Below are 26,985 nucleotides of genomic sequence, written 5' to 3'. Positions count from 1 at the left end.
ACGGGACGCTGGAGCCTATCCCAGCTGACTTCGGGGGAAAGGCGGACTACACCCTGAACTGGTCGCCAGTCAGTCGCAGGGCACATATAGACACAGACAACCATTCGCATTCACACCGTCACTGAGTGGGAACTGAACCCACGCTGCCTGCACCAAAGTCAGGCGAGTGTACCACTCCACCATCAGTGACTCCTACTTTTTGTGAAACGAATAAAAAAAACGTTTTGAAATCAGAATGCAGACCCTAAAGAAAGTCAAACGTATTACCTGAAGTGGCATTATTGCACAGCTTAGATGGATCCAAATTTTCACAGTGATCAATGATATTTAAATAATTGGATCTGGTATTTACTGCATATACTTTATACTGTTTACCCTTAGACCTCACACAATATCCAGAGGCAAAATGTCAATTAAAGCATTATAAAATTTCTCATTATGACACAGAATAGTTCTGCAGTACTGCAAATTACAACCAAATACCATATGTGCAGTTATTTAATTGGATTTCATTAGATGAGTGTGTATCTAATGTTGTAGCTGGTTCAATAATTACACGTTCACCCCGGTGTCATGGATAAACACGCCTTTTGTGTTGCCTGTGCAAAATTGCGCATTTGCAATGACCCTATATGTGTGGCTCAAATTCATGTCGTGTCACACGTCTTTCCTGGTGCCATTTCATGCCAAGTCGTGCTCTTTGCGTTGACTTTACATGTAATCACACTATCTGAAACATCCAATTCATGTCTGGTATGAATGCGAGCATTCGTGTTCCTCCTTGGCATTAATCTTTTTCAAAATTGGTCTGTTTTTCATTTTGCAGGTGGATGGAGAGGATATGTACAGTGGATTAATGTAGCTCTATCTTTAGAAGAGCTTTCTACGCAACTGTTGACCTCCATGAATTATATTTAGATCTGTTTTGCATGTAGACAGCTCCATACTTTATGAAATGAATTTCCACTGTAGCCCTGGTGGTGGCACTGAATCAGGCAATAAAAACATTAAAAAGCTCAATAGTACTGATGGAACACTTGGAGTAAAATGGAAAGAATAATGAATTTGCCAAGAGGAGAAATTCTGCATTATGTGATTGTTTATTTTAATAAAAACAAAACAAATATACAGTATTTCAATATTTGATTGAAGATATTAATAAGGGTGGTACAGTGGACGACTGGTTAGCACATCTGCCTCACAGTTCTGAGGACGGGGGTTGGAATGTGGATGTGAGGGCGAATGGCCCGAAGATAGCTGGGATAGGCTCCAGCACACCCGCGACCTGAGTGAGGATAAGCGGTACAGAAAATGGATGGATGGATATTGATGAGACTTGAGTGTCATACAGTGTGACACAAAGTTGAAGGTGGAATGTTGTTCCCATTAATTTACAGGTCCTCTTTACAAACTCCAAAATACCTGACAATGTTTTTTGTAGGAACAGATAAGGAAAAAGCAGATCAAGCTAATTTTGGCCTCAGCCACATTGTAGTGTAGCTATCACAGTAAAAGATGCTGCTAGCAGCATCTTTCATGAGACCTGGGATAACTGCAGTCCTTAATGTAAGCAGCTTCTGCTTTGAATACTGTTAACTTTGTATCCACTCCAAGAGCTGATTAATTAACCACGTTTTATTTCATCAAAAGAGTAATGAAAATGTTCTTTGAAAGTCTTCACATGCAATGCGGGCAGTTATTTTGAGAACTGATTTAATTAAAAATTAATCTTTGGATTTATGCCTCTTCGTATCACTGCAACAAGTACTTTTTCCAAAGGTTAAGAAGTTAGAAGGAAGTGTTTTGATCTTTGCGGTTTTGTGGGAATTGGGGATCTGAGGCCACTTTACACTGACTAATTATATTTGACGTGAAATTGTGACATCTTCCATACAAGTACAAGTGTGTCCATGTCTTAAAGTGGAGCAACATTATTGTCTGTCTCTGGTCAATTGGTTGTTGCAAGCTGACAAAGTGGAAGAAGGATGTGAGGATGAATGTGCATCTGAGCTCACACTGTAATAGGTGTCTGCCGGGGTCCGATGAGGTGGCTAGTTGACGTCAACCTACAGTGTGCATTTTAAAGGGTGTGCATGTGTGTTGACTGATGGCCCTGTAAAAAGATAAGGCAGTAGAAGAGGGGGGAGTGGTACATGTGTCTCTGCGTGGGTGTGTCATGTTACGCATGTGTATGCGTATGGCAGAGTACCGTATGTCTGATGAGGTGTCTGTGTTGAAAGGTGATAGGGCTGATGGGGTCTCTAGAAAGTCTATTTAGCCAGAGTAATGAAGTGCATCTACCAGGGATGAATATGAGGAAAAGGCTCGGCGGCTCAGACTGACAGCTAGGTCACCTCAATCAACCTTGTAAATTGAGAAGAAGTGAGATAGACACGACGATTCAGCTGCAATGACTTCGTTTGCTTTGGAGGCGCCTTAAGATCAGGTCGACCCTGGGTCGTTGATTTGAATGTCCTTCTCCTCTTTAAGGCCATGTGTATTTGCCTAAGCAGGATGCTTACCTCGTCCTTTTTTTTACGGTTATGCCAGTTGTGGTGGGTTTTAACTGAAGTATGTTGAACTTTTATTTTTCAACCAAAAAAACAAGAGTTTTATTCAAAGGTACTATGTGGACAAATTAATTGGGACCTAAACTGAAAGGCAAGTGGAGTCTCTCTATAAGGTTTTGGAGTCTGTCTGTCCAGGGTCTAATCTTTAGAGGTGCCATCGGGGAGCGGCTGGCACCTATGTATTACAGTATATTAGTAGTAGTGTAAATATATTATATTATTGGATGTTTGCTACGTCGTTAGAGTTAAGTTGTGATTAAAAAAAAGGTCTGCTATTACAGTTGGAAAGTCTCATTACTCATTACTAGTATCCCCCCTAATGGATTCATGCCTTCTAGTTGATCTCAAAGGTGTTTGATGTGGTTTGAGGTCGTGGCTCTGTAAGGGTCAGTCAAGTTCTTTGACACCAAACTCACCCAACCATGCATTTTTGGATCTTGCGTTGTACAACTGGAAAAAGCGACATTGGAACAGAGTAGGGCCTTCCCAAACTGTTCCCACAATGTTGAAAGCATAACATGTTCATGTTTCTCTGTAAATAGAATTTTATTTTACATTATGGACCTGCCAAAAGATTATAGGATTAGGTGTTTTTTTTTCTTTAAAGTTGAACCCAACCAGAAAGGCATTAATTCAGGAACAACATTCAAAAGTGATAATAACAGTTTCCATAGTAAAGGAATGCAGACATTCATGTCAAATGAAAAAAAAAAAGAATTGATAGCATTTAATATACCACATGGAGTAGAAATGTGTTCAATAAAAAGCAATACATTGTGAAATACCACATATATATTTCGTTATTGTTTTATTTATATTAACTATAAACCATCTGCTTTCAATCATCAGTCTCATGTATTCGGGTTTGATAGAATGTTTCTGGGTGAGATTCTTATCCAAAACCCGAAGGCCATTCATTCATGCAGGAAACCACCGGATCATTCACATGCGGCAGTCACATGAATCTTGTGATGGACACAAACAGATCATCTCTGTTTGCAGTCAGCCAATTCACGGAACCCTCCACCCCTTCCATGACCCTGACTTCAAGAGCTCTTTCTCCTCTTGTGAACATCTGCAAGACCATGTGAGAATCACATTGAAGTGAAGTGACGATGGGATCGGAATGCAAGAGTTGAAGTGTTGTCACCAGTCATTTGTTTGGGAGGGAAGATAGGCGCAAGTGTAGTGTGACAGGCACCAGAAGGTATTTTTTTGAGGTCATAAGAAAGTAGAGCAAAACCATAGCGATTACATACATCTTTTAAGTCCACAAGAACCATCAGGGATAACTCAGTGTCTTAAAATTCAAGCACTAAAAATAACAGCGAAAGCAGTCATTGTGTTCTGTGATAAAACCAAGGAAAGAGCAGGTTTCCCAGTGGACTTGTGGCAAATTATTCCCGACAAAACACACATTAGAGAACTTCAATAACACCGTTTATTTATTACTTGACCTGTGTATGTGTGTGTGTGAGAGAGAGCATATGATTGTGAAATCTTTGAAATATAGCTCAGTAATAATACCCCATCCCCTTGCTGTACATGATCATATCTTGAGCTAAAAATACACAGGCGACCAAGATCTCGGTGACATGGTGAAAATAACAATCAAATAAGAAAGTCAACCAAGGCTTGGTTGGCGTGAACGGGGTTTGTTTTTTTTTTTTTTTAATTTTTAAAGCATTCCTCCATTCCAATCAGAAAAACAATCCATTTTGTCGCACTTGGAATGCTTGATTGAATGACGTGTAGAAACCAATGGTTACAGAGTAACAAACAAAACTTTGTTTGAATATAGTTTCATATTTTATATATATATATATATATATATATATATATATATATATACGTATATATATATGTATATAGTTATTATATGTATAGATATATATTAATTTAAAAGCTTTTTAAAATAGCACAGTAAACACTTTTCACGCATGATAAAAACCACTGAATCTGTCTGATTGTTTCTGTATAGGCCAAGGGCGTTAAAAGAATCACATCCTGGTAATTTATCACTTCACTTCCATTAATCATTACTGGTTCAAAAGTTAGAACATTCTCGTAACACTAAACATGACCTTTCATCTCGTTTTCTGTAGTAAAAAGCCATCCAGAAGAGGACTGAACCTCCACATTGTTGTTTGCAACTATATGTTGTAATACATATGCAACTGTATTTCTCCACACGTGAACCACACAGAAAGAACTGAAATGAAAAAGTTACATAAGACAGTCAGTCAAAAACAGAAATACAGAATTTGTAGTCAGTTCTCTGCGTCCTTTTTTCCTGTGCCATCAATTACTGTACCTGTATAGCACCTGCTGGCCGTCTTTCACATTGTATGTCACTCATTATATATACCCACATAGTTTCTGTACAGTTGGCTCACTGGTTACCATAGAAATAGCTAAAGGGCTCCACATGACATTGGTCCAAGTTGATAACGCTTTATGTATGTAAACAGGCACACACAGCTTTCTAGGGTCCAAAACCACCTCTGTGGATGAACAGGTCCTTTATGTTCTCTTGTATTCCTGTTTCACTACTGCTCTTTCCTTTGCTGATAACTTTAAAATATCCACAAGATCAAGACTGTTTCAAGCCCAGATCTTAGTCCTGCTGAGAGGAATAAGGCCTTGGAATGCTCCTCAGAAAATGAAAGTTTGACAGCTACTCAGTATTTAATTCTCCTCGCCTCTTTTTGGCAACCAAAGCCGAGGCTTTGTTATAGTTTGCCACCCGAGAAAATGGCATTTATCCAAAGTTGTTCTTGTCCAGGTTTCTGTTTATTTAGTCTTAGTTTGAGGTCTCTATCATCAGTGTTGGTGGTCTATTACTGAACTTCACGCTGTCTCTGACAGGTCCACATGGAATGAGCTAGCAAATCCTCTTGTGGGCTGTAAGACAGAGAACAGTCATTAAGACAAATGACACTATTTCCCATGCGGCGTTTCTATTACGGCTACAAATACAGCTCGTTGAAGGATACATGCCACGAAGGACTGTTTGTGAAGATATTTATACACCATAAACGCTCCTCCTCCAGTGTGTAATACTAAACCTAAGGAATGGGATTTTAAAACGGTGACGATGAATACTTAAAATTTTATGTCTACATTATGTAGAAAACACAGTACAAAAATGGTGTCAGTATCTATTAATGGGTCAATAAAAAATGATATCGATATACAGTATGAAGCTAGCTGTATCTTAGCTATGAAGCTATTTTAGCTATGACACAATCTTAGCATAGCATCAACCTCTGGAGTTGTTCCCCTTGTCTTTGCACCATGCTGAACATCACAACTTCTGCTGTGCCATAATGAAGCCCGTTTATTTGAAAAGACCAAAATCAAAATAAAACCACAAATCAAAAGGGTATAAAATATATTTTTATATTGCACATTTATCATTACACTGTGAAGCAGAAGAGATGAGCAAGCCTGTTATATTAAGAGCAGGTTATTGCACCTTAAGGCTAAATAGCAATGATTTTTCCACACAGGCAATTGTTGTACTGCAGAGAAATTGCTTGGCACACTTTGGTAGGTCACAAACAATTCTTTACCTGAGAGACAGCCCACAGTCAGCAGGCAGTTTCATGGAGGATGGCGGTGTACATGCTCGTGACTTGATTGGAAATGACCTCTCTACTGAGTGTATGTTGAATCCATTCTCTACTCTTAGAGCTAATAGATTATTCATGCTATGTGGGAACGCGGAAATGATTTGCCATCGTCTCCTAATGAATGCTGTAGAACTCTTTGGAGCTGGAAATTCCCTTTTATTGTTCCAATTGATATCAATATGATGTATGCAGCTCAACCTTCCTAATTTAAGATTTTTGACTGATGTTTGTCAGCATGCTTGTCTACACACGGAACTCATTCTTTTCCAGAATAAAGTGGTACAGCTAATTCTTTCTATGGATTAGAATCAATAAACAATAAACAGCATTAGGATAGATGTGTGAGACAATGAAACAAATAAAATCATGAGGTGAGCTTGATGTTGATGACCTGTATATGTATGGACATCAGATTTTAAAAAAAATAAAAGATAGCTTGGCAAGACTTTTACAGGGGGAATTTACAGAGCGTGGGAGGGAGACAAATGGGCCACAGCAGATTCAGGGAGTCCAATTCATCTTCTTATTCTTTTTTATTTAATTATTTATTTTTTTTATGTCACATACTTACAGACAGTATTTAAGAGCACTGGGGAAGTCTATTTCGGTTGATATTGGAGAAAAGGGGGGTAAGCAATAATGGATTACACTTTACATTTGATAAAAACAAATTGCAAAAGAACAATACAACAAACTAAAGTTGCACTTTGAAGCTCCTTAAAAACAGAAGAACTAAAAGTTTATAGTCCAGATCAGAAAGAGGGATATTCAGCAGTTCCTCTTTTAGTATCTGTACTGGACCTGACCAAAGTCAAAAGGTCCTCGGGATTTTTCATACTGATACTCACAGAAAAAAGTGGATTTGTACGGAAGGGTCCCCCTATCATACTCTTTCCTCTCTAGCGTGCTGGAGCTGTACTGCTGCTGTTGGGGATGGAGGTGATGGTGAAGGTTGTTGTGTGACTGTGACCTTTGACCATCCTTGCCAAAGGTGAAGAATGACCTATCGTTGGACGAAGCGGTGGACGATGTCAAGGCGACTTGGTTGGAGAGGTTGACAGACGAGGGTACCTCAGTGTCTGGCAATGTAGCGTCCATTCCGGGGACATGGAGGTTGCTGCGGTAGTCTGGCCCCTGGCGTGCATCAGATGGGACGAAGGATGGCATCCAGCAGCGGTCAGAATGACCCAGGGCCTTGCACTCCTCTGTGCAGTTGGAGAACAGATCAGCACCTGCAGTCAGTGAAAATACAAATAGAAGTGTAAGCTGAAAATGATTTATCATTCATGTCACAAGAAGTTAAAGTGCAGTAAAACTATTCTTCAAAGGGACAGTTTGCCTCTAAACCTCATTCATTTTGTATTAAATGTGCAATCAAAGTGAAGCAGCATTTAAAAAATATACCCCTCCAAGCATCACCATCTTAAAACACACAACTGCACTACCACCCTTAAACAAAAACTGCAATTATCTGAAGAAATGTGACACGAAAAGCAAAGTATTTACATAACTGCCGACTTGCTCTTCAATGTCAATCATCCCTATACAACCAGACAGTCTGTAATTGACATAGGGTTACTGCCAAAAACAAAACATCCACGTAAAAAAAAGATTATATTAACATGGGAAATGATATAATAGAAGAAGATGCATGAAAGGGATTTCAGTTATGTTAATTGCACTCTCTTAGAGAGAATAAAGAGAGGGGGATGGCGGGATAAGTGTATGAGCGAGATTATAAAAGGGAATAAATGAAGGAAAAGAAACATGAACAGAGCCATCATAACAATTACACCCTGCAGCCAATTTTCTCCTGTGCAGATTGGATTTTTGTTTCTTCATGTTTTTCAATGTAGCTGGTGAAATGTGGAAAAGCAATATAATAGTGTGATCAAAGAAGGAGAAAGGAGGTTGAGGGCTTACATCAGGGAGGAGGAAGGCAAAAGGATAGTGAGAGAAAGAAAAGGGGGCCATCTACAACCCTTCCACTCGCCATTCCCCCAAGGCCAAAATGGCTTTCTGTCAAAGAGCCCGCAGTTGCAGAAATGTACCCTTGTGAACAATGTGACTAGTGACCTCTAGTATATAGCATTATTATCCACAGTGCAGGTGTACCTAATAGTTTGACCAGTTAGTGCATAAAAATAAATATTTGCGTGATAAGATAAACCCATGCAGAGTACTCCAAATGTTAGGCAAGAACAAGTAAAATATTCAGACAATGACTTAACACATCAAGTAAATAACTAGAAATTACCATGATGGTATAGATTTTTTGTTTTTCCTCTTTGCCTTTCCTCTTGCTAGGGGAGAAAAATGATTCTCAAAATATCTGACCATCTTACTGTGAATTATATTTACCCACCATGAACAAAGAAAGCACAGAGAGAGTGGGATATGCCATTAAATGCACCTTGTCAATATTTCACTTATGTTTACTTAGACAGGATAATACTGCTATTGTGTGCTGTGCACCTATCACAACAATTTGATATCCTTTAAACTAATAAATGAATAAGAACAGACAGGAAAAGCACTGTATTATTTTTATTGCGTGAAGAGATGGGAACATTTCAGGATAGTGTTGTGCTTGAGACCAGTCCTCTCACTATCTTTTTGCCCTTTTACTGGCAGTGTGTCGTCATTGTGGGTGTTTATATTTTCCATAAAGTTTTTTTTTGTTTTTGTTTTTGTCTGAACCTAACTCCATAATTTGTTGTTTAATACAGTACTCTACTATGTTTTTCTGTCCATTTTAAACATTCTTTCAGTTATTTTGTGTCATTTAGAATCAGGTACCTATAAAGAGTTGTGTGGTTCACCTTCAAAAAGTACAATAGACACGAACAAATCATTGCTGTCTCACAATAAATTACAGCTAAAGCTGGGTAAACACACACATATGAGGCTTAATTTGAGCAATTTTCCTCTTTTCTGATCAAAGTCAGCAAAGGCCTGATTGTTGAATGTCACTGAAAGATTATCTTGACCAATTATCCTGTGGTATGGTGTGTTAAGAGCAGAGGTAGAGTAGCCAAATATTGTACTCAAGTAAGAGTACCGTTACTTTAGAATATTATGACTCAAGTAAAAGTAAAAAATAGTCATCCAAACATTTGCTTGAGTAAGCATAAGAAAGTACTCAATGAAAAAACTACTCAAGTAAAGAGTAATTTTTCAGTAACTTCAGATTTTATTTTATTTTTTTAATCAGAGCATGAACATCAAATACAAAAATATATATAAATGGTAGTCGACAAGCACCTGCCACCATTTAAATTTTTAACTGCCAAAAAAACAAAAACACATGCATTGGGCCCTACAGAAACACTATTTGCTGTATTCACTTCAATTGACTTGATGAAGAAGCTGTTTGCTGAACAAACTTAGCGATTGTGTGTGTGTGTGTGTGCGTGTGCTAATTTTGCCACATCCACTATCAAAACAACAGCAAAAACATCTTACGACAAGGTGTTTTCTCAAGTTAGAAGTGGGCTGAAATGTCCAAGTTTGGGCAGTCACAATTAAAGAGCTGCATGACAAAGCTGTTGTTTTTTGGTCTGTAAACACACTCGTGCGGCTGTCCCCCCCACCCCAAAATGAGCCATTTTGAGTGGCTCGCGAAGGCTACGTGCACGGTCATGTGACTGCCTTGTGTCGTCTGATTGGTGAATTAAGAGTCAAATGACATAAGTGATCTCGTTTGATTGGTGCAATGGGCGCCCAATGCGGAAGTCAAAGAAAAGTCTAAAAACACACAAGAATGGATAAATAAAAGCAGCGACTGGCATGTCGATCATTGTAACGGAGTAAAAGTATCAATCCTTCTTCACATATATACTCCAGTAAAAGTAAAAAGTACAGTTCATTTAAAGTACTCTGACAAGTACAGTTTATCGAAAATGTTACTTGACTAAATGTAACAGAGTAAATGTAGCATGTTACTACCCACCTCTGGTTAAGAGTGATTTTTGGGGGTGGGGCTGAAAGACTACGAAAGTAGAGAAGTCATTGTTTCTGTTGTATTTGTATAACGTGTCATTCACGACAATGAAAATGACAAGGAAAAGCTTTTGCAACTGAGTTCCAGGCCTGGTGTCACAATATAAACAGTAAATTCCAATTTCCCTTTGAAGTAATCAACCTGGAGTCTAGCACACTTTCCCAGCCATCTCTGCCACTCCTTGAAACACTCCAGGAAGGATTCTTCTGGGCTCCTCAGCTCAGTTGTCACAGCCATCTTGATGTCATCCATGCACGTTGTCATGGCAAAGCAGCCATGTGTATTCCTGCCGCAACTCTCCCCGCTTCTCGCGCACTGACCGAAGCAAAAACCGCAGGATCTCTTTGTTGATGTGTTGCTTGATAGTTTGGCCCACAGTTAAGTGGAAAACTCATAGTTCGTAGTTTGGATTTGATATACTGACTGTTAGGGCTGCAGCTATTGAATATTTCAATATTTGGTTATCCTACCAAACTGGTATTCGGACAAATTTCATTTTTGCTTAGTTAAAGATAAATTATGAATACACAAGAAAATATAAGCCATTTCACTTAAAAATTAATGACCTACTGTTTTATTTCTTAAATTCACATTGAGCAGCAAAATGTATTTTCTTGTCTTGAAATATTTTCAGTGAAGCAATTTCAAACAAATAAAAATAAATACAACAAATTTCAATTTAAACTTAGCATTTTTTTTTCTTTTTAGCATTTCTTGTAAGTATAAAAAAAAAACATACAGTATACCAATAGTACCAAACTGTGAGGGCTGGCAGTGAGGGCTGCAAGTGAGTTAAATAAGCGGATCCCCAAGGCAGAAGAAAATCCTCAAGCATTATTTTGTCCTCGAAATACTCAAAACATTGGATTACTCGTTGCAGACCTACTGTATATCTTCTGTGATACCCGTCCTGGAACCTTTCTGACAAACCTTGGAGTTAGCACATTAAGTTAACAATTAGCCTGGTTTATTTTTGTTCTTCTATTACTACTCTTCTTTGTATTTCATGACAGTCTGGATGCCCTGTCTCCCGTCACTACGACATACATGTGATTTAGGGGAGGAGAGTCCCAATTGTCGGGAGATATAGGGTTTTGTGTGTGGTGAGCTGTGTTGGTCATCTGAAGTACACCAAACACTGTCAGAGCTGTAAGCATGCATGTCCCTATTTGTTTCTCCTCCTGTGGGGTCTCTAACTGTGTGTGATATAAAAACATCCAGCGGTAACTCTGACCTTTTCGCTTGGTCTACCCATGCTTGCGAGGGTTTATTTCGAGTATCCAGGTTTCCTCCCACAGTTCAAAAATGTGCATGTTAGATTAACTGAAGCTTCTAAATTGGCAACAGATGTGAATGGTAGAGGGAATGTATATATGTGTCAGCCCTGTGACTGACTGGCGACCTGCTTCTTGTCCCAACATTAGCTTTGATAATCTCCATCTCACTATTTGTGACCATGAACAGAAGGAGTTCAAAATTAATTAATTAGTGAATTATGAAGAACATTTTTTTGTGAAATTTTTTTACACGTAAGTAACCTCTCACATGACAATGAGCATTATATGACAACGTTCAACATTTAATTTGAGTTACTTTTAAATTTAAAATGAAATCTGAATCTAATTCCAACTATAAATATCATCTATGCTCATGTAAGTACCACTATCAACTGGTCATAGCTGAAGCTGGCCCTTGTTTTTGTGTGCCTTGTGTTGATGTAATAATGCTTCTAATTCAGGACACAACGGGAGCAAGGCAGGCAATGCGACCGCAGTGACCATGAAGTCAGATGAGACACAAGGCTCCCAGACAATCAACAGCGTGGGCCAAATAGAAGCGCGAGTCACAGATTTCCGGGGCAGCAAAGGCAGAGAAGCTGCAGGAGCAGAGAGAAGGACCCCGGAAAACACAGATGGCGAGAGCAATGGCCAAAAAATTGACAGGGGGACACCACAGATGGAGCAAGAAAAGTGGTTAAATACATACTATACAGAAGTGGAGAGTTTATATACGAGTAAATACACTTTTATTGGTTTTCAAATATGATCTAATTTGCTTAAAAAACTTTAAAATAATTGAAATAGTACTGTTCATATTACTATTTATATATGACAATGTCATACATATTAGAAGTTTAATTTTATCCTTTCAATATTACGACTTATTATTATTATTTAATCCTGTAACACTGCTACTGCAAAAAATATATATGCAGGGGCAACTAAAGTAACGATTGGCATTTGGCCTTTTAATGATTTGTTGACATTTGCCTATGTTGCTCTTCGGTATTCTAATCTTCTCTGGGCCATTGTGAAAATAAGTGGTCGACAGTCACAATGCTCATTCATCTTAAAGTACATCAGTGTTAATCAAATCAAAGGCAACAATGGGGTATTGTACGCTGGAGAAGATGGGTAAACATAGTTTGCAAAGACTCGGCAACTTGAGAAAGGTCTTTGCCTGTCAGCTTGCGCTTAACCAACAGCGACATCAACACATATGTTTGCAAACACACAGGCTTAAAAGTACTCATATGCCAAGTTATGTAAATGCTTGGAAGCGAACAGGCAGACGGGCCATGTGCGCATGACACCCAGTGGCTGTTGAGCCTCATGAAGCACCTTCACTTCCTCGGGCAGGAAGCAAACAACAACCAAAACAGTGAGTGGCAATGACAGTCCCTGCCAACAGCGCTCTCCCTCATCATGACCTCATCCGGCAGGCAAACACACACACACACACACACACACACACACACACACACACACACACAAGCATGCAAACTCGAACACATGCAAGGGGGTAAACAATGCTACACAAGGAAAACACAATCCACTTTCTAATAAGCCATCAGCACATTTCCCCCCCTGACTATTTTGTTTTTCATTACATCGGTGCACGTTTCAGAACTCCCATGTTGGAGTGATTTGACTAATTGTGCTGCCTGACATACAATCAGCAAGTGGAGGCTGATGAAAATGAGCGAAAACAAATTGTGAGGGGATAAATGAGGCACATGTTTCAATGCACTGTGTGGATACTCAGATTACACCCACTCAACCCCCCCCCCCCCCGCGCCCCATGTGCCCTGCATTCACCCCTCTGTTTGTGACTTTCTGTCTTTAGCGCTCTCCTTTTGTGTCATTTTCTTCTGAAAAACACCGATATATATATATATATATACACACACCCGAAGATTGCTGGAATAGGCTCCAGCACGCCCCCGACCAATGTGAGGATAAAGCGGTACAGAAGATGGATGGATGGATATATATATATATATATATATATATATATATATATATATATATATATATATATACACACACATACACACACACACACACACTCACACATTTTAGATTTTCTTCATTGTTCCAGGGAGAACACAGGCATACCAATATTTGGACAGCAGCTCAAAATGGCAGGGGAACAGCAAAGCTTCCTTGCACGGGCTGCCCATTGATGAGTAAACCACGGACCTCCCAGGGCAAAACCAGAGCAAGATGGCTGCCACCTACGCAGCAATGAGACACAGAAATTGTTGTGAGCCTCGCAGAGGCAGCTACTAAATGTTTTGATGGAGAGTCGAGATGGCTGCTTGCCCATGCGCTGCCTGGTTGATTAATATCCCACCTTCCTGTACAGCCTCTGGGTGACCACAAGGTTATTGATCTCTGGTTTGTGTGTTATTTGGATGCAGCAACATGTGCTGGATACTTTTTAATGAAATCAATACAACTTTCCCAAAGTTGTCATAGCTCAAGTTGTTGCAAAATAAGAATTATCTTTTCAATTAAAGATTTTTTAAACAACTATCCATCCATCCTTTTTCTATACCACTTGCTCTCATTGAGGTTGGGGTGAGCTAGGGCCTATCCCAGCTGATTTTGGGTTCCTGTAAATGTCTGTAAAGATATCATGCAAAATACTACTATTCCACAGTAACACTATATACTTTTATATTACAATATTATTCCCTATATTCCCTACGTGAATTTGTGTCCTGGGTGTGAGCAAAGGTGGTTACAGAAGTCTGTTTGCTAAATGCCTTTGACAGATCACTGACAGGGAAACATGATGCCTGCTACTAATTCATAATCATCAATCTCATACACCCCTGCCACAATGATTTAATTGCCTCATTTGTCATGGCGTTTGTTCTCACGAAAATGTCATCATGACGATAATTTCTGCTCTCCCTACCGTCTCACAGATCTCAGCATCCGTGTCTGAAATGCCTTTTTTTTGCTTGTTCACTCAATTTCCTATTAGGCGGACAAGGGGCATAATGCAGAGAGAAGACAGCACCTTATTAGAATAAAACAACCTGAATGAGGGTGTGGGCCAGATAAGGGTGTGGCAGTCAGTCATTTGTGCTTCGGATCCTGACAAAGCAGTGTTTCACTCCAGACACACTGCTTTCAGGAAAGCTATTTGCACACTTATAAAAAGCATCTGGAGATAACCTCACAGGCACAGTCCCTTTGATTTAAAACAACATCAGTAGCCTTATTTTCTAACGTGTCAGAAGGGTGGCTGAGCGATTAGCAAATACAGGTCTGGTTGATAATATGCCAACTGCAGATGGTTTTCACTTGATTTTAACTAATCTGAAACATACCAAAAGGGACATTGTGATGTGCGGTCCTGTGAGGACAACCTGCCTCTAAACCCCCTTTGATAATTTCTATGCAAAGGCTTCAGAAATGAATTACTGCTCAGCCAAGTGTTGCGGAGATCCAACGTGTGATGAAAACAGAATGAAGGCTGATATTCTGCCACAAATGTGCGTCATATAGCCGTTTGAATGTGTACACACTGGCAAATTTGCTTAAGCAGACAAATTCTGGAGAAATACACAAAACTGATGTGAGGTCTATGCTGGTTTTAGCTCAGCACAAAAGGATGTTAACCAACACACACTGCCCACATTAAACAAGTAGATGTAATTGTATACAGTACTGTTGTTGACTGAGCTTTACTCAGCACTTTAGATGAAAAGATCAATATGAGGTCAAGAAGCAAATTACACTGGACGATCACATATTTGCGGTTCAGCATTCATGAATCAACCTATTCTGAACTTGGGAATCTCTGGCATGAGGCTGATTCTATATATATCTAGATACCCAGGTAGCGATTCAATTCAAAAACGATATCTTTACAGACGGAACAATTAGATACAATTCTCGATTTGATTCGGTCCAGAAAAAATGTGATAGTTAATTTGCATTTGCACACGACTTAATCATAAAGAACCTTGACTTGACTTAACCCAATTCTATAAAATGACATTTGTCTGACCCTATTTTCAAACATGTAAAAGATCACTTAATCCTGAGCATTGTTGCTTTATGGCACTGTAATATATATATTTTCATATATATTCTTTTAATTATTATTAATAAAAATAATTTAAATAGACCACAAGAATACAATAATTTTAAAGTTTTTCTCCTCGCAAACTCTGCACAAATAATATTTAACTGGTGATTGTTGTCAGCTTCGGGACATACCTGGATTTGTCTCCTCTCAGACGTTTCTTTTTAGGGTTACACAGTACCAACACGAACGTATAAGGACTCGAGAAGAAGCATTAGTTTGGTGAGTTACAAGAGATGTACCTACCTTTGCCATATTGTTTGCATGTTAAAAATCTGCGGCGCACATTTCGTCGATGGCGGACTTGATACAAGGTCCGTAACGTGACGTTGCATTCAATGTTTAAAACTGATGGGGGAACGCTACTTTGCTATCGCTGTGACCACGAATGGAGCTCACATACTGAAAATCTATTTGATTTTGATTAAGTGACGCTGCGGAGAAATATAGTTAAACTAGTAGTGTCGCTAGTATCCACCACTGCTGTGTTTGGTTGTAAACATAACATTACCTGCCGAGCACAGCGCAAGAACTCTCACCCTTTTTTTACGAGAAGAAATTCATAAAGCCTCAGGCAACCGATTTCTAGCCTCACGATATACGGTCCACAGCCCTGCAACCGATGTATCTAAGGATTCCTGGAGGATTTTGTATCAATGGTCTTGTCTGCTACCAATGCGATTGTATCTATTGCCTTTACGAACGGTTTATCTTTGCCAACTCTAACCTATTTGCAGACTTTTTTTTAACCTATCATGTTATTCACGTAAAAACTCACCTATTCAAGATTTTCTGTCATGTGGAAAAAAACATCAGTTTTTTAGTTTCGTGGGCAAATACTGTCTACAGTATTCCTGCTATTTAATGTTTTGTAGTATCTCTTTAATTGAGACATCAAGCTGTTACTGTCGACCGTAACCACACAAAAAACATCAAACTAGTTGTCCGCTCAACCTAGTTTCCGCGGTGGAAGGCAGAAGGCAGAATAATGCCTATACACACGTTCCTTCGCTCTGCTCCTAGCCAATGACTTGCTGAGATTCACAAACATTTTATTGTAGCATCTCTGTAACTGAGACAACAAACACCGTTAGCTGTACCCACACCCAAAAAAAACATCGAACTAGTTGTCCGCTGAACCAAACATCCGTTTAACCAGTCATCCCCGGCCGAAGGCTGGTGTGTGTCTCGACGAAAATTTTGTTTGCACACAATTGCTCATCCAATTAGAAATCTAACAGCAGCCATATTAGATTTGTGATTGAGAGTCAGCGTGGGAAGTGTGGTAGCTAAGCTAAAACACAAAGTGACAACATGGGAAACATGTAGAAACTCAAAATCGAGTTGGTGCGGAACATAGTGGCACACCAGTGTTGGGTGGAGGAGCTACAGTATCCCTTCATCTTTAATTAAAAGGTAAAAACATTTGATGAAATTTTGACCTTGAAAAGTACCAACACTGAACTATTGAATATACCAATTACATAATTTAAAGAATGAGGTTATTTTTCCATCAGATGACGTCCCAGTAGCTTTGAAAATATGGACAAGTGGAAACTGGTACGTATCCAAACCTTTCCATCGGAAATGCTTAATGTGTTGCTGTGCATGACTGTGACTGTGCATGCTTAGCTGTAAGCAGTTCACTCTTTTTAATAAGGGTTACAGCAATTTTTTAAGATGTTTCTAAGTGTCTTAATGGTATTAAAGTATTTTGGGATCACAGTTTGTAGTATATTTATGGTAATCTAAACTATTAAAAAACATACAGTTATGATCACATTTAGGGTAGCGTCAATTTTATGCGGAAATTTGATATTCGTAGTCAGGTTCCCCCACGAATAGCAGGGGTCCACTGTATAGTATGTAGAGTTCCAGGCAATATCAAAGACAACAAAATAAATATATGCCTTTTAGAGGATAATTCCATTTTAATTCCTGCATACTGTCTCTTGAGAGAGTGCAAAAACTCACATAAAAGTACCGTATTTTCATGACCATTGGGGCGCACCGTATTAAAAGGCGCAGTCTCAGTTACGGGGTCTATTTCTGTATTTAACACATGCATAAGGCGCACCGTATTATTGGGGGCAGGCATGGTAAAACATACGCTATCTTAAAACTTCCGGTAGCACGCATGCACGCTAAAACAATGTTTTTAAAAAGGCAGCGGGAGCAAAACTGAGTTCGGTTGTACTTTATTGAAGTATGTAACAATGTACTCACGTTATTTTTGGATCAATCCTCATCCACAAATCCATCAAAGTCCTCATGTTCTGTATCCGAAATGAACAGCTGGGCAGGTTTTCAATCAAACACGCCAGGTTTGAGTCAGTCTTGTTGCCGTGCGCCTCCTCAGAAATGATGCCGGCTTTTACGAAAGCTCGTGCAAGCAGACACGTTAGCCCAAGCATCCACAATCCATTCACAAATTGTGGCGTAACTCGCCCGGCGCTGCCTCCTCGTCTTAGTAAAGCTGTGTTCGCCATCTGTCATCCATCGCTCCCACGCCGCTCACTTCACTTTGAACGCCCTATTTACATTGATGTCCAGCGGTTGGAGTTCATTAATCCATTGCTCGAGTTGGTCTTCCAACTTGGGCCACCTCGCCTTGTTTCCGCATTTTGTTTTTCTTTTTTTTCCGCGGAAACTCAGCTTCGTCTTCTTGACTTGACGAAGCTCGTTTTCCGTTTTGAATTCTCTCGCGGCTGCTCAATTCCCATTTTCCTACGTGTAACTGATAGCTTGCAGTTTAAATTGTACTTCGTAAGCGTGTCTCTTCGTAGGTGCAGTTTTCGACTGCGGTCAAGGCAGCCTCCACTCGTAAAGTAGCAGTCAAGCCAGCCGCCCCTAATTTTGTTCATACTAGGAATGACGGAAATAGGTCGCCAACTTGCAGCGAAAGCCACCTTCAAAATAAAAGCTTCCCAATAATACGGACGTCAGTGCTCTTCGGTTAAGGAATGCAACCAGCAAAGTTCATTTGAATCTTGAGATACATTACAAAATTTAGTTTATTTGATATCTTAGGAAAAATAAATGGTAAATGGACTGCACTTATATATAGCACTTTATCTACATCATCAGAGTGCCCAAAGCGCTTTACAAAGCCTCACATTCACACACACATTCATAAACCAATGGGCGACTGCTGCCATGCGAGGCGCTGCCAGGCCCAATGGGAGCAAATTAGAGTTCAGTGTCTTGACCAAGGACACTTCGACATGCGGACAGTCGTAGCAGGGATTCGAACCTGTTCTACCTACTGAGCCAAAACCACCCTAACATAATCCCATTGGTATCGCAAGACAAGTCCAGATCTGTGTGACAGACCACCAAGGACTCCACTAAAAGAGGTTTGATGAAGATCTGATATTGTATTTCAAAATAAAAGTCTCCGAAAACTAATAAACTACATTTTTTAATGCATCTCAATATTCAAATTTACCTTGCTGGTTGCATACCTTAACCGAAGAGCATTGCCGTCCGTATTATTGGGAAGCTTTTATTTTGAAGGTGGCTTTCGCCGCGAGTTGGCGATTTATTACGGTAATGCCTAGTACGAACAAAATTAGGGGCGGCTGGCTTGATTGCTACTTTACGAGTGGAGGCTGGCTTGACCGGCGCTATATACCTACTGGGGGCGTGCCTTTAGCGTCCTCCTTCACGCGCACTCTTCCCTCTTTACGTCCGCATGCTGTCCTCAGCCACGTCCGCTTTTCCTCTGTATAAGCAGCGTGTCGGCAGGAAATGCTCCCACTCAGTCAAGCGGAGCGCTCATCACACAACAACATTTATAGATTTTGGAACTCGGTGTACACATAAGGCGCGGCGCATTATAAGCCGCCCCGTCCATTTTGGAGAAAATTTACGACTTTTAAGTGTGCCTTATGGTCGCGAAAATACAGTACCTTAGATTTATGTGCCTTACATGGTCCATACATGGAAAAACATCAAACTCCCTAAATTCCCTATTTAATTTCTTGGTTTTGGTTCCATTTGTGCGAAGTTTGCATGTTCTCCCCGTGCCTGCGTGGGTTTTCTCCGGCAACTCCGGTTTCCTCCCACATCCCAAAAACATGCGTGGTAGGTTGATTGAAGACTCTAAATTGCCCGTAGGTGTGAATATGAGTGCGAATGGTGGTTTGTTTCTATGTGCCCTGCGGTTGGCTGGCGACTGATTCAGGCCTCTTGCCCGAAGTCAGATGGGATAGGCGCCAGCACACCCATGACCCTAGTGAGGATAAGCGGTTAAGCGATAGGAAGGATAGATAGACCACATAACTATATGGGGAGCATAACACATAAAATAACACATGAAATACAAAAAATTTAATAAAATAAATAAATAAAAAATACATATACCTTACTGGTATTGTATTGGCATCCCTCTCCACAAACACACACTGCCTCCATATTTGAAAATACCACTAATGTGCTATTACCTCCCTTGGAGTGGTCATCTGTTCACTTAAAAATCTAACACAAGGAAAAGTGTTAATGTATGAAATAAAATACGGAGTAAAGAAACTGTACTGTATGTTCTCAGACCAGTGCCAAATGAACATTGTCAGTGCCAAACTGGAGCTGAGTATACTTTAATTTCTTTACAATTTAGCTCTCTTTCAGTTGCCATTCAACATTCCAAACAGGAAAGTGATAAAACCGTCTTCCTAATCAACATTGAATATGCATATCAAGACAGCATGTCATAAATGCTATGTCATCCCTTTTCTGAAGTTCTTTTTTCCTACTTTTTTGAGTAGAACTGTCGACAGCTGTATAAAGTGTCAAATATTTAAAATCTCAGCTGCTGCCTTTCTCGTTTACACAGTGTGACCTTCCTCAAATATTTGATAAGCAAGAGCTGAGACTTAAACTATCAGTGGCGCATAGATGGCTCTCTGTTTCGCCTCAGGTGATAAAGAATGTCAAATGCCACAGAGCCTGATGAGTACTGTTCACTGTCCTACAACGCAGATCCAAAGAAGTCTAGTTTATATTTCCAGCACTGATATGATATTTGGCAGATATAGGTCTTGACGGAGGTCTAATATGAGTTGTATAAAGTGAAGCCTCAAAGGAAGAGGGCAGTTCAATATGAAATCTGATTTTCCGTTGCTCCTCTTTTTGTCTGACTCCACTTGGATCAATAAACAGGTACACACCTAATCGAATGTTTGCATAAACAAGATGACTGCTATGGTAAGCTGTGTCAACAAAAAAGGAATCTTCAACACTGTAAACCAAAGAAAAGGGATGCGGCAGTAAATAAATTAAATCGGAATATGTTTATCTATTTTGTAAATAATACAAATTAAACTTGAACAGTGCTCTGTAGTCCCAGCATCACCCTGCACACTCCCATGCCTCTTCATCCCTGCATGATGAACACTTTTCAAGTACAAAGGATCATGGGAATCATGTAAATATTATGTGCAATTCAAGCCTCTGGCATTTGTATCCAAATCCTTGCTGCATTTGCAACTTTGCACACATTCACAACTGCAAATAAGTATTTTTATCTTTTTTTTAATCGTTTCTTATTTTACCTTATTTTCTTAGTCTATTTATATTGCACACGTCTGTTTCCTAGCTACAGCCAAGGTGCCTTTGAGCAAGCCCACTCAAGTGCTGCAGCACAGTTTGCAAACATCCTTACATTATTACCTCTCTCCTTGCATGCCTGCATGTGTGTGATTTGGTTCCATGTGTGGTGCGCAACACAAAAAGACACAGCTGAGTGTGAGTTTCAATTTCCCCTTGAGGGATTACAATCAGTTAAAAGTTATCCAAAAAAAACACAATTACCTTGGGGCCCAAACATAATCTTTTTTTTCTTTTAACGATTCAAGGGACAAGATATAGACTGTAATCCTATTTCTTACAATGTTGATTGGCTGACTTATATAAAATGGGATGCAAAAATTCATATACCTGATTGAATGCATCTCATTATGTCACTTTATCTTGTGCCTTTGCCTTTCACTTGAGTGAATTTATTGATTAATGCCAGGAAAGAACTGCAGGCCTCACTTCCTCAACAATGAGTCGCTGTCCTTTCAGTACCACTCAGCGGAACACCAGAGGGGAGTGAGGAGAAGCAAAGAAAACTTTTGCCAAATAATCTCTCTTTTCACCTTCTATACAGAATGCAATCAACACCTTTTGGCGCTGGTCTTGGAAGCCAGCTAACAATGTAGTCAGAGCAGTCTTAGTCAAATATTAAAAAGTCCCCAGTCAGCTCAATTCACATCTCATGCACAAACACATTATTCTGAAAGATATCTATGATTATGATTAGAAGAACTCACTGGCAGAGTGGCCCCGGTTCGTGGCATCATGGTCACTGTCGCCTTGTTCGCTATCTCCGTGACCGCTGTCTTTAGAGCTCACGATGTCTGCTTCTTGGAATGCCGAACTGGAGGAGAGAGGCAGAATATAGTTGGTCACAGAGGGATAGGAGAACGAAAATATTTCATTAATTGAAAGGCCAGGAGAGTGCAAGTGACAGAACAAAGGAACAAAGGGAGGGTGGGAGAGAGAGAGAGAGAGAGAGCAAGAGACAGAGAGACAGAGAGAGAGACGACAAGAGAATCAGAGCCCGCCAACGCATAGCTGCATTAATACCGTCACGGCGGCCATCACGATTCTAAATTGGATGTTACACATGGCATGTAATGAAATCCAGTCTTAGAGCTTTAATAGGCACCGCTCTGCCAGTCATGGGACTGGTGCCAAATTGAAGAGCTACATTACGGACACATTGGGAACCATGCAGCCTCTCAGAGCCACAATTAATGATGTAGAATCCACAAGACTAATACTGATGGGTGTAGTATTCAGTTTTATAGATCTGTGAATAGAGTGTGGTTCCCGTTGGCCAGCTGGATGTTAGCGGTCCTCTGACAGTGAATGGTTATGTGGTTCGCCTACCTCAGCACATTGTTAATATCCTGTGTGTGTGTCTGTGCGTGTGTGTGTGTGTGTGTGTGTATGTGTGAAAGTGAGTATAAGTGTGCAAGAGAGACAATGTGCGCTTTTCGCTACCTGTTAACACGTCTTGGTCTGTCCACCAGGTAGCTGAGTTCCGCGCGTTGATGTTTATTCTAGAAAACCCATAAAAACAAATCAGATCATCTCAACTACAAATAAACACACAGGTGAATACAACCATTCGAGAAACACAGGTTTAAATGCATACATTAGCGTATAAGAGTTAAAAACTATTTTTTCTGTGGCAGAAAAACGACGGATGTTGAATGCATCCACTTGCACGCACGTATCCACTTAATGACTGGGTGAGAAGAGAGCAGTGGAGAGTGGGTTAGGAGGCGATTGAATGTGTAAATGATTGAGCCAACCTACGCTGGGACTGAACAACCTTTGTTCACGCTGCTGCCATGCTGGGTCGTGCAGAGAATACTTAAAGCACAGCAAAGGCAAGACTGTGACTGGCTGTCTGGCAAAACTCCAGCCACACTGCAATCAACAAAAAAGCTTCAAGTCCTCGAAGCTCGCCGGTGCAAAACGTACAGGCTGAGCACAAAATGGGGCCACCAACTCACTTATCTTTTTTCTCCTAATGTTTGCCGCCTCATTATATTTTGGTCATCTAACTATATACACACACACACACACACACACACACACAGATATATATATATATATATATATATATATATATATATATATATATATGAATCATTCCTTGAAAAAAAAAAAACGGCATTACCAGATAACTAGCAGCCCTTTACTGCTCAGTGACTGTTTTTTTTTTTTTGTCAATGTCTTTATGTCTCAAAAGTGTTCTGTCAATTGACTGTCTGTTGTTGTACGAGAGCGGCTCCAACTACCGGAGACAAATTCCTTGTGTGTTTTTTGGACATGATAAAGATGATTCTGATTGAAGAAACGGACGTTATTAGATCTATATCATCTTTCACACAGAGAGTTTAGTTCTTGGCTATTTTTTTTCTACAAATATTCTAAGAAATGAAGATTCTCTGCACTGTAATTTCGATAAATAAAACTGACTATGAAGATGATCTCTCCTGCAAATTAACTTCAAATGGCCTTGCAATTACACAATATGTACACACTATATGCAAAACACGCATAGTCTGTCTGTGCACTGGAGGTCAAACCATTCCTATCAAAGCAAATAAAATGATACTTCAAATAATAAAAACTATACTTTAAAGACTCAAAGATGTAGTCTGACTGGAAAAATACTCATATGAACTTTGTCTGCAGCCACATGAGAGTTAACAATTGACATGTCTTAATCACCATTAGGCATGACAATGATTAAAGGCCACAAAGCTAAACAGTCATTCAATACAATTTCCATCTGTGGAAGGACTTTGGTTTGACATGGCTTGAATAGAAAACATGAAACACATGGTTGGATATTTATTTCTGCCTATATGATAGTGTTAAATGTTAACATTTTCATGCGTCTTGTCGTGGGGAGAAAAATCATGCTGTTTTTTTTTTTTTTTTTTTTTTTTTACCTCACTGGAAAGAATGCTGCCGTTGGATATGATGTCTGGTTGTTGGTCGCTGTAACCAGTAACTAAGGCGCCACACGGGTTGGTGTGATCCGTATCAGTGCTTCGGGAGGGACTGCATGGTTTTAGGAACATCAGATCAGTTTTGGCAGACTCTGGTGTCAGACACACTTGGTAGCAGTAGGAGTTCTGGTCCTGGTGGTGGTGGGAGCCAAATCCCCCTCCCAGACTCCCCACTCCAGACTCCTCCACGGGCACCTGCCCCACAGGCCCAACACCTGATGTCACATTGGTACTCTGAACCAACATGATGTCTGACTTGCTGAGCTTCTTCTGCTTGCGGCCTCGAGCGTGCCTGCTACAGCAGGAGCTGCAACACATGCAACAGTCACCGGCCAACAGGCAAGTGTACAGGTTGAGTTTCTTGTCCTTTTGGCAGCGCACGGCCAAGACAATCATAGCCAAGAGGAAGATAAAGGACACAGAGCCGAGGGCTATGATCAGAATGAGCGTCAGGTCAAGAGAGGTTTCCTTTGCCTTCGAGGCGGAGCCACGATCCCCACCGCGACCTTCGACCACACTGTCCACTAATATCACACTCACACTGGCCGAGGATGACAGGGGGGGCTGTCCGTGGTCCCTCACTTCTATTAGTAGGTCATAATGGCCCTGAGAGTCCCGCTTGAGAGCGATCCGGCGGGCGGTCCTCAGCTCGCCTGTCCTCCAGTCCATACGAAACATGCCCATCTCGTTGCCCCGCAAGATGCTGTAAGACAGCCGTGCGTTCTCGCCATCATCCGCATCCATGGCCACGACGCGTGTCACAAGGTAGCCAGGCTCAGCAGTGCGTGGCAGGGGCTCCTTCGCCGTGCCGTTTTTACCAATGGGGGCTATGACAGTTGGGGCGTTATCATTTTGGTCCACTATTATAACATTCACAGTGGCATTTGAGAAAAGCTCAGGTGTTCCTGTGTCCTTAGCCTGGACCATGAAGCTAAACTCTTTGAGCTGCTCATAATCGAAAGAGCGCAGTGCGTAAAGGTAACCGGTGTCCTGATTTATGGAAACATAAGTGTCCACAGACATGCCCTGGATGTCACACTCCAATATGGAGTAAGTAATAAGAGCGTTCTGGCCGATATCAGGGTCTAAAGCGCTCACAGCGTGAATGAAAGCCCCGGGCACATTATTCTCAGTCACATACACGTCATAAAGCACCTGCGTAAAACGGGGCGCGTTGTCATTGTCATCAGAGACGTGCACTTTAATGGACTTGCTGGCGGCAAGAGCGGGCTGGCCCTTATCTTTCGCCACCACTGTGATCGTGTAGGACTCCGTCGTCTCTCGGTCCAGCGGGCCGTCCGTCACGATAGTGTAGTAGTTTTTGAAAGACGACTTCAGCTTGAAAGGGACATCTCCCAGGATCTCGCAGCTCATTAAACCGTTCTCGCCCGAGTCCCGATCCGAGACGCTGAAAAGTGCGATGACTGTGCCCGGGGCGTCCTGCTCGCTCACGGACTCGGTCACAGTGCTGAAGCCGATCTCTGGAGTGTTATCGTTCGCGTCCAGCAGTTTCACGAGCACTTTGCAATGAGCGGGCACGGCGTTCGCCCCCAAATCTTTGGCTTGCACGTAAATCTGGTGCGTGTTGCTCTCCTCGTAGTCCACCACACCCGCCACCTCTATCCTACCCGTCCTGGCATCGATGCTGAATAAGTCTTTAATCCGCGGGGTATTGTGGTTGCTGAACGAATAAATAATTTCCCCGTTTTGCCCCTCGTCGACGTCAGTGGCGTTGAGCTGAATGACTTGGGTGCCCACGGGGGAGTTTTCCCGTAAGTTCACCGTGTAGACGGACTGGTCGAATGTGGGCGCGTTGTCGTTGGAGTCGAGAACTTTCACGACCAGGAGCGCGGTCCCGGTGCGCTGCGGGTTTCCCCCGTCCACGGCGGTGAGCACGTAGCGGTGAACCGCTTGCTGCTCCCTGTCCAGAGGCTTCTCCAGCACGAGCTCGGCGAACTTGTTCCCGTCGCTTTGAGTCTGCACGTCCAAGTAAAAATGGTTATTATTGGTGATGGCGTATGTGCTGAGAGCGTTTGCGCCCACGTCCGGGTCGAAGGCGTTCTCCACTGGGAAGCGCGTCCCGGGGATGGCGCTCTCAGATATCTCCACCGAAATATCCGGCTCGGGAAAACTGGGTGGATTGTCGTTGATGTCCAGCACTTCGATCTCGACGCGAAAGAGTTCCAACGGGTTCTCCAAAAACACTTCCAAGTGCATTAGGCACGGGATGGTCTGCTTGCAGATTTCTTCTCGGTCAATTTTCTCCCTCACCACGAGCGCGCCGTTTTCTAAGTTCATTTCTAGATAGGGTGTCCGTGAACTGGGCACAGTCTGGAAGCGGCGAGCGGAAAGTTTGGTCATGTCCAGCCCCAAATCCTCCGCGATATTCCCAACCACGGTCCCGGGCTCCTGCTCCTCTGCCACGGAGTAGCGGAGCTGAGAGAGCGCACCATCCAGGATGGAGACCAGAAAAAGCAACCGAATCATGTCTGCTCCCTCCCTGCGAAGTGCACTTCAAGAAAAAAAAAAAAAAAAAAAAAGTTAAAAAAAAAAAAGAAGCTCTAAATCCTTATTTTTTACAGGCAGCGCGCATTTCCCAAGTTATCTGCCTTAAAAATGGCAGTAAGCTTAAAAGGAAACAAAGGTTTCCGTTTGTGAAATTCCCCTCCTTTGACATGGGTAAGTGTAACATCTAGTCGTTTGCGATGTGTGAAGCACAGCCATCTGTTTTAATCAATTCTCCACCGGGCTGTAAGTTTTTGGCGTCGGGCTGGAGCCAGGGTGCATAGCAAACACTTCCTGTGCGCAGAAAAAGA

At 41.2% G+C, this 26,985-nt stretch overlaps 1 protein-coding gene across 4 annotated transcripts; it reads right to left on the bottom strand.

Moving 5' to 3' along the window:
• Positions 1-4,453: 4,453 nt before the first annotated feature.
• Positions 4,454-26,734, bottom strand: pcdh10a (protocadherin 10a). Of its 4 annotated transcripts, XM_061680425.1 has the most exons (6): positions 24,110-26,733; positions 22,644-22,702; positions 21,908-22,014; positions 7,277-7,437; positions 7,054-7,208; positions 4,454-5,474 (listed from the first exon to the last, which is right to left on the bottom strand). In XM_061680425.1, exons 1-5 carry the CDS (start codon positions 26,654-26,656, stop codon positions 7,089-7,091), a joined length of 2,994 nt encoding a protein of 997 aa, XP_061536409.1. In that variant the 5' UTR covers positions 26,657-26,733; the 3' UTR covers positions 4,454-5,474; positions 7,054-7,088. The 4 variants fall into 4 exon arrangements, with proteins under 4 accessions (XP_061536409.1, XP_061536410.1, XP_061536407.1 ...); XM_061680426.1 differs by lacking the exon at positions 7,054-7,208 and having other exon boundaries at positions 24,110-26,734; XM_061680423.1 differs by having other exon boundaries at positions 7,054-7,437; positions 24,110-26,732.
• Between the last annotated feature and the right edge of the window lie 251 nt (positions 26,735-26,985).

The sequence above is a fragment of the Phycodurus eques genome, chromosome 6 (assembly GCF_024500275.1).
Source record: "Phycodurus eques isolate BA_2022a chromosome 6, UOR_Pequ_1.1, whole genome shotgun sequence".
Lineage (NCBI taxonomy): Eukaryota > Metazoa > Chordata > Actinopteri > Syngnathiformes > Syngnathidae > Phycodurus > Phycodurus eques.
This window is presented reverse-complemented; position numbering and strand designations above follow the sequence as displayed.

What these genes read in the sequence shown, in the direction of transcription:
- pcdh10a (XM_061680422.1), bottom strand. Translation starts at nt 26,656, where the DNA reads ATGATTCGGTTGCTTTTTCTGGTCTCCATCCTGGATGGTGCGCTCTCT. An exon ending in GCAGCATTCTTTCCAGTGAG is followed by an intron (nt 22,703 to 24,109) that starts GTAAAAAAAAAA and finishes TGGGTTTTCTAG; the next exon opens with AATAAACATCAACGCGCGGA. An exon ending in GAACCGGGGCCACTCTGCCA is followed by an intron (nt 7,438 to 21,907) that starts GTGAGTTCTTCT and finishes CACTGACTGCAG; the next exon opens with GTGCTGATCTGTTCTCCAAC.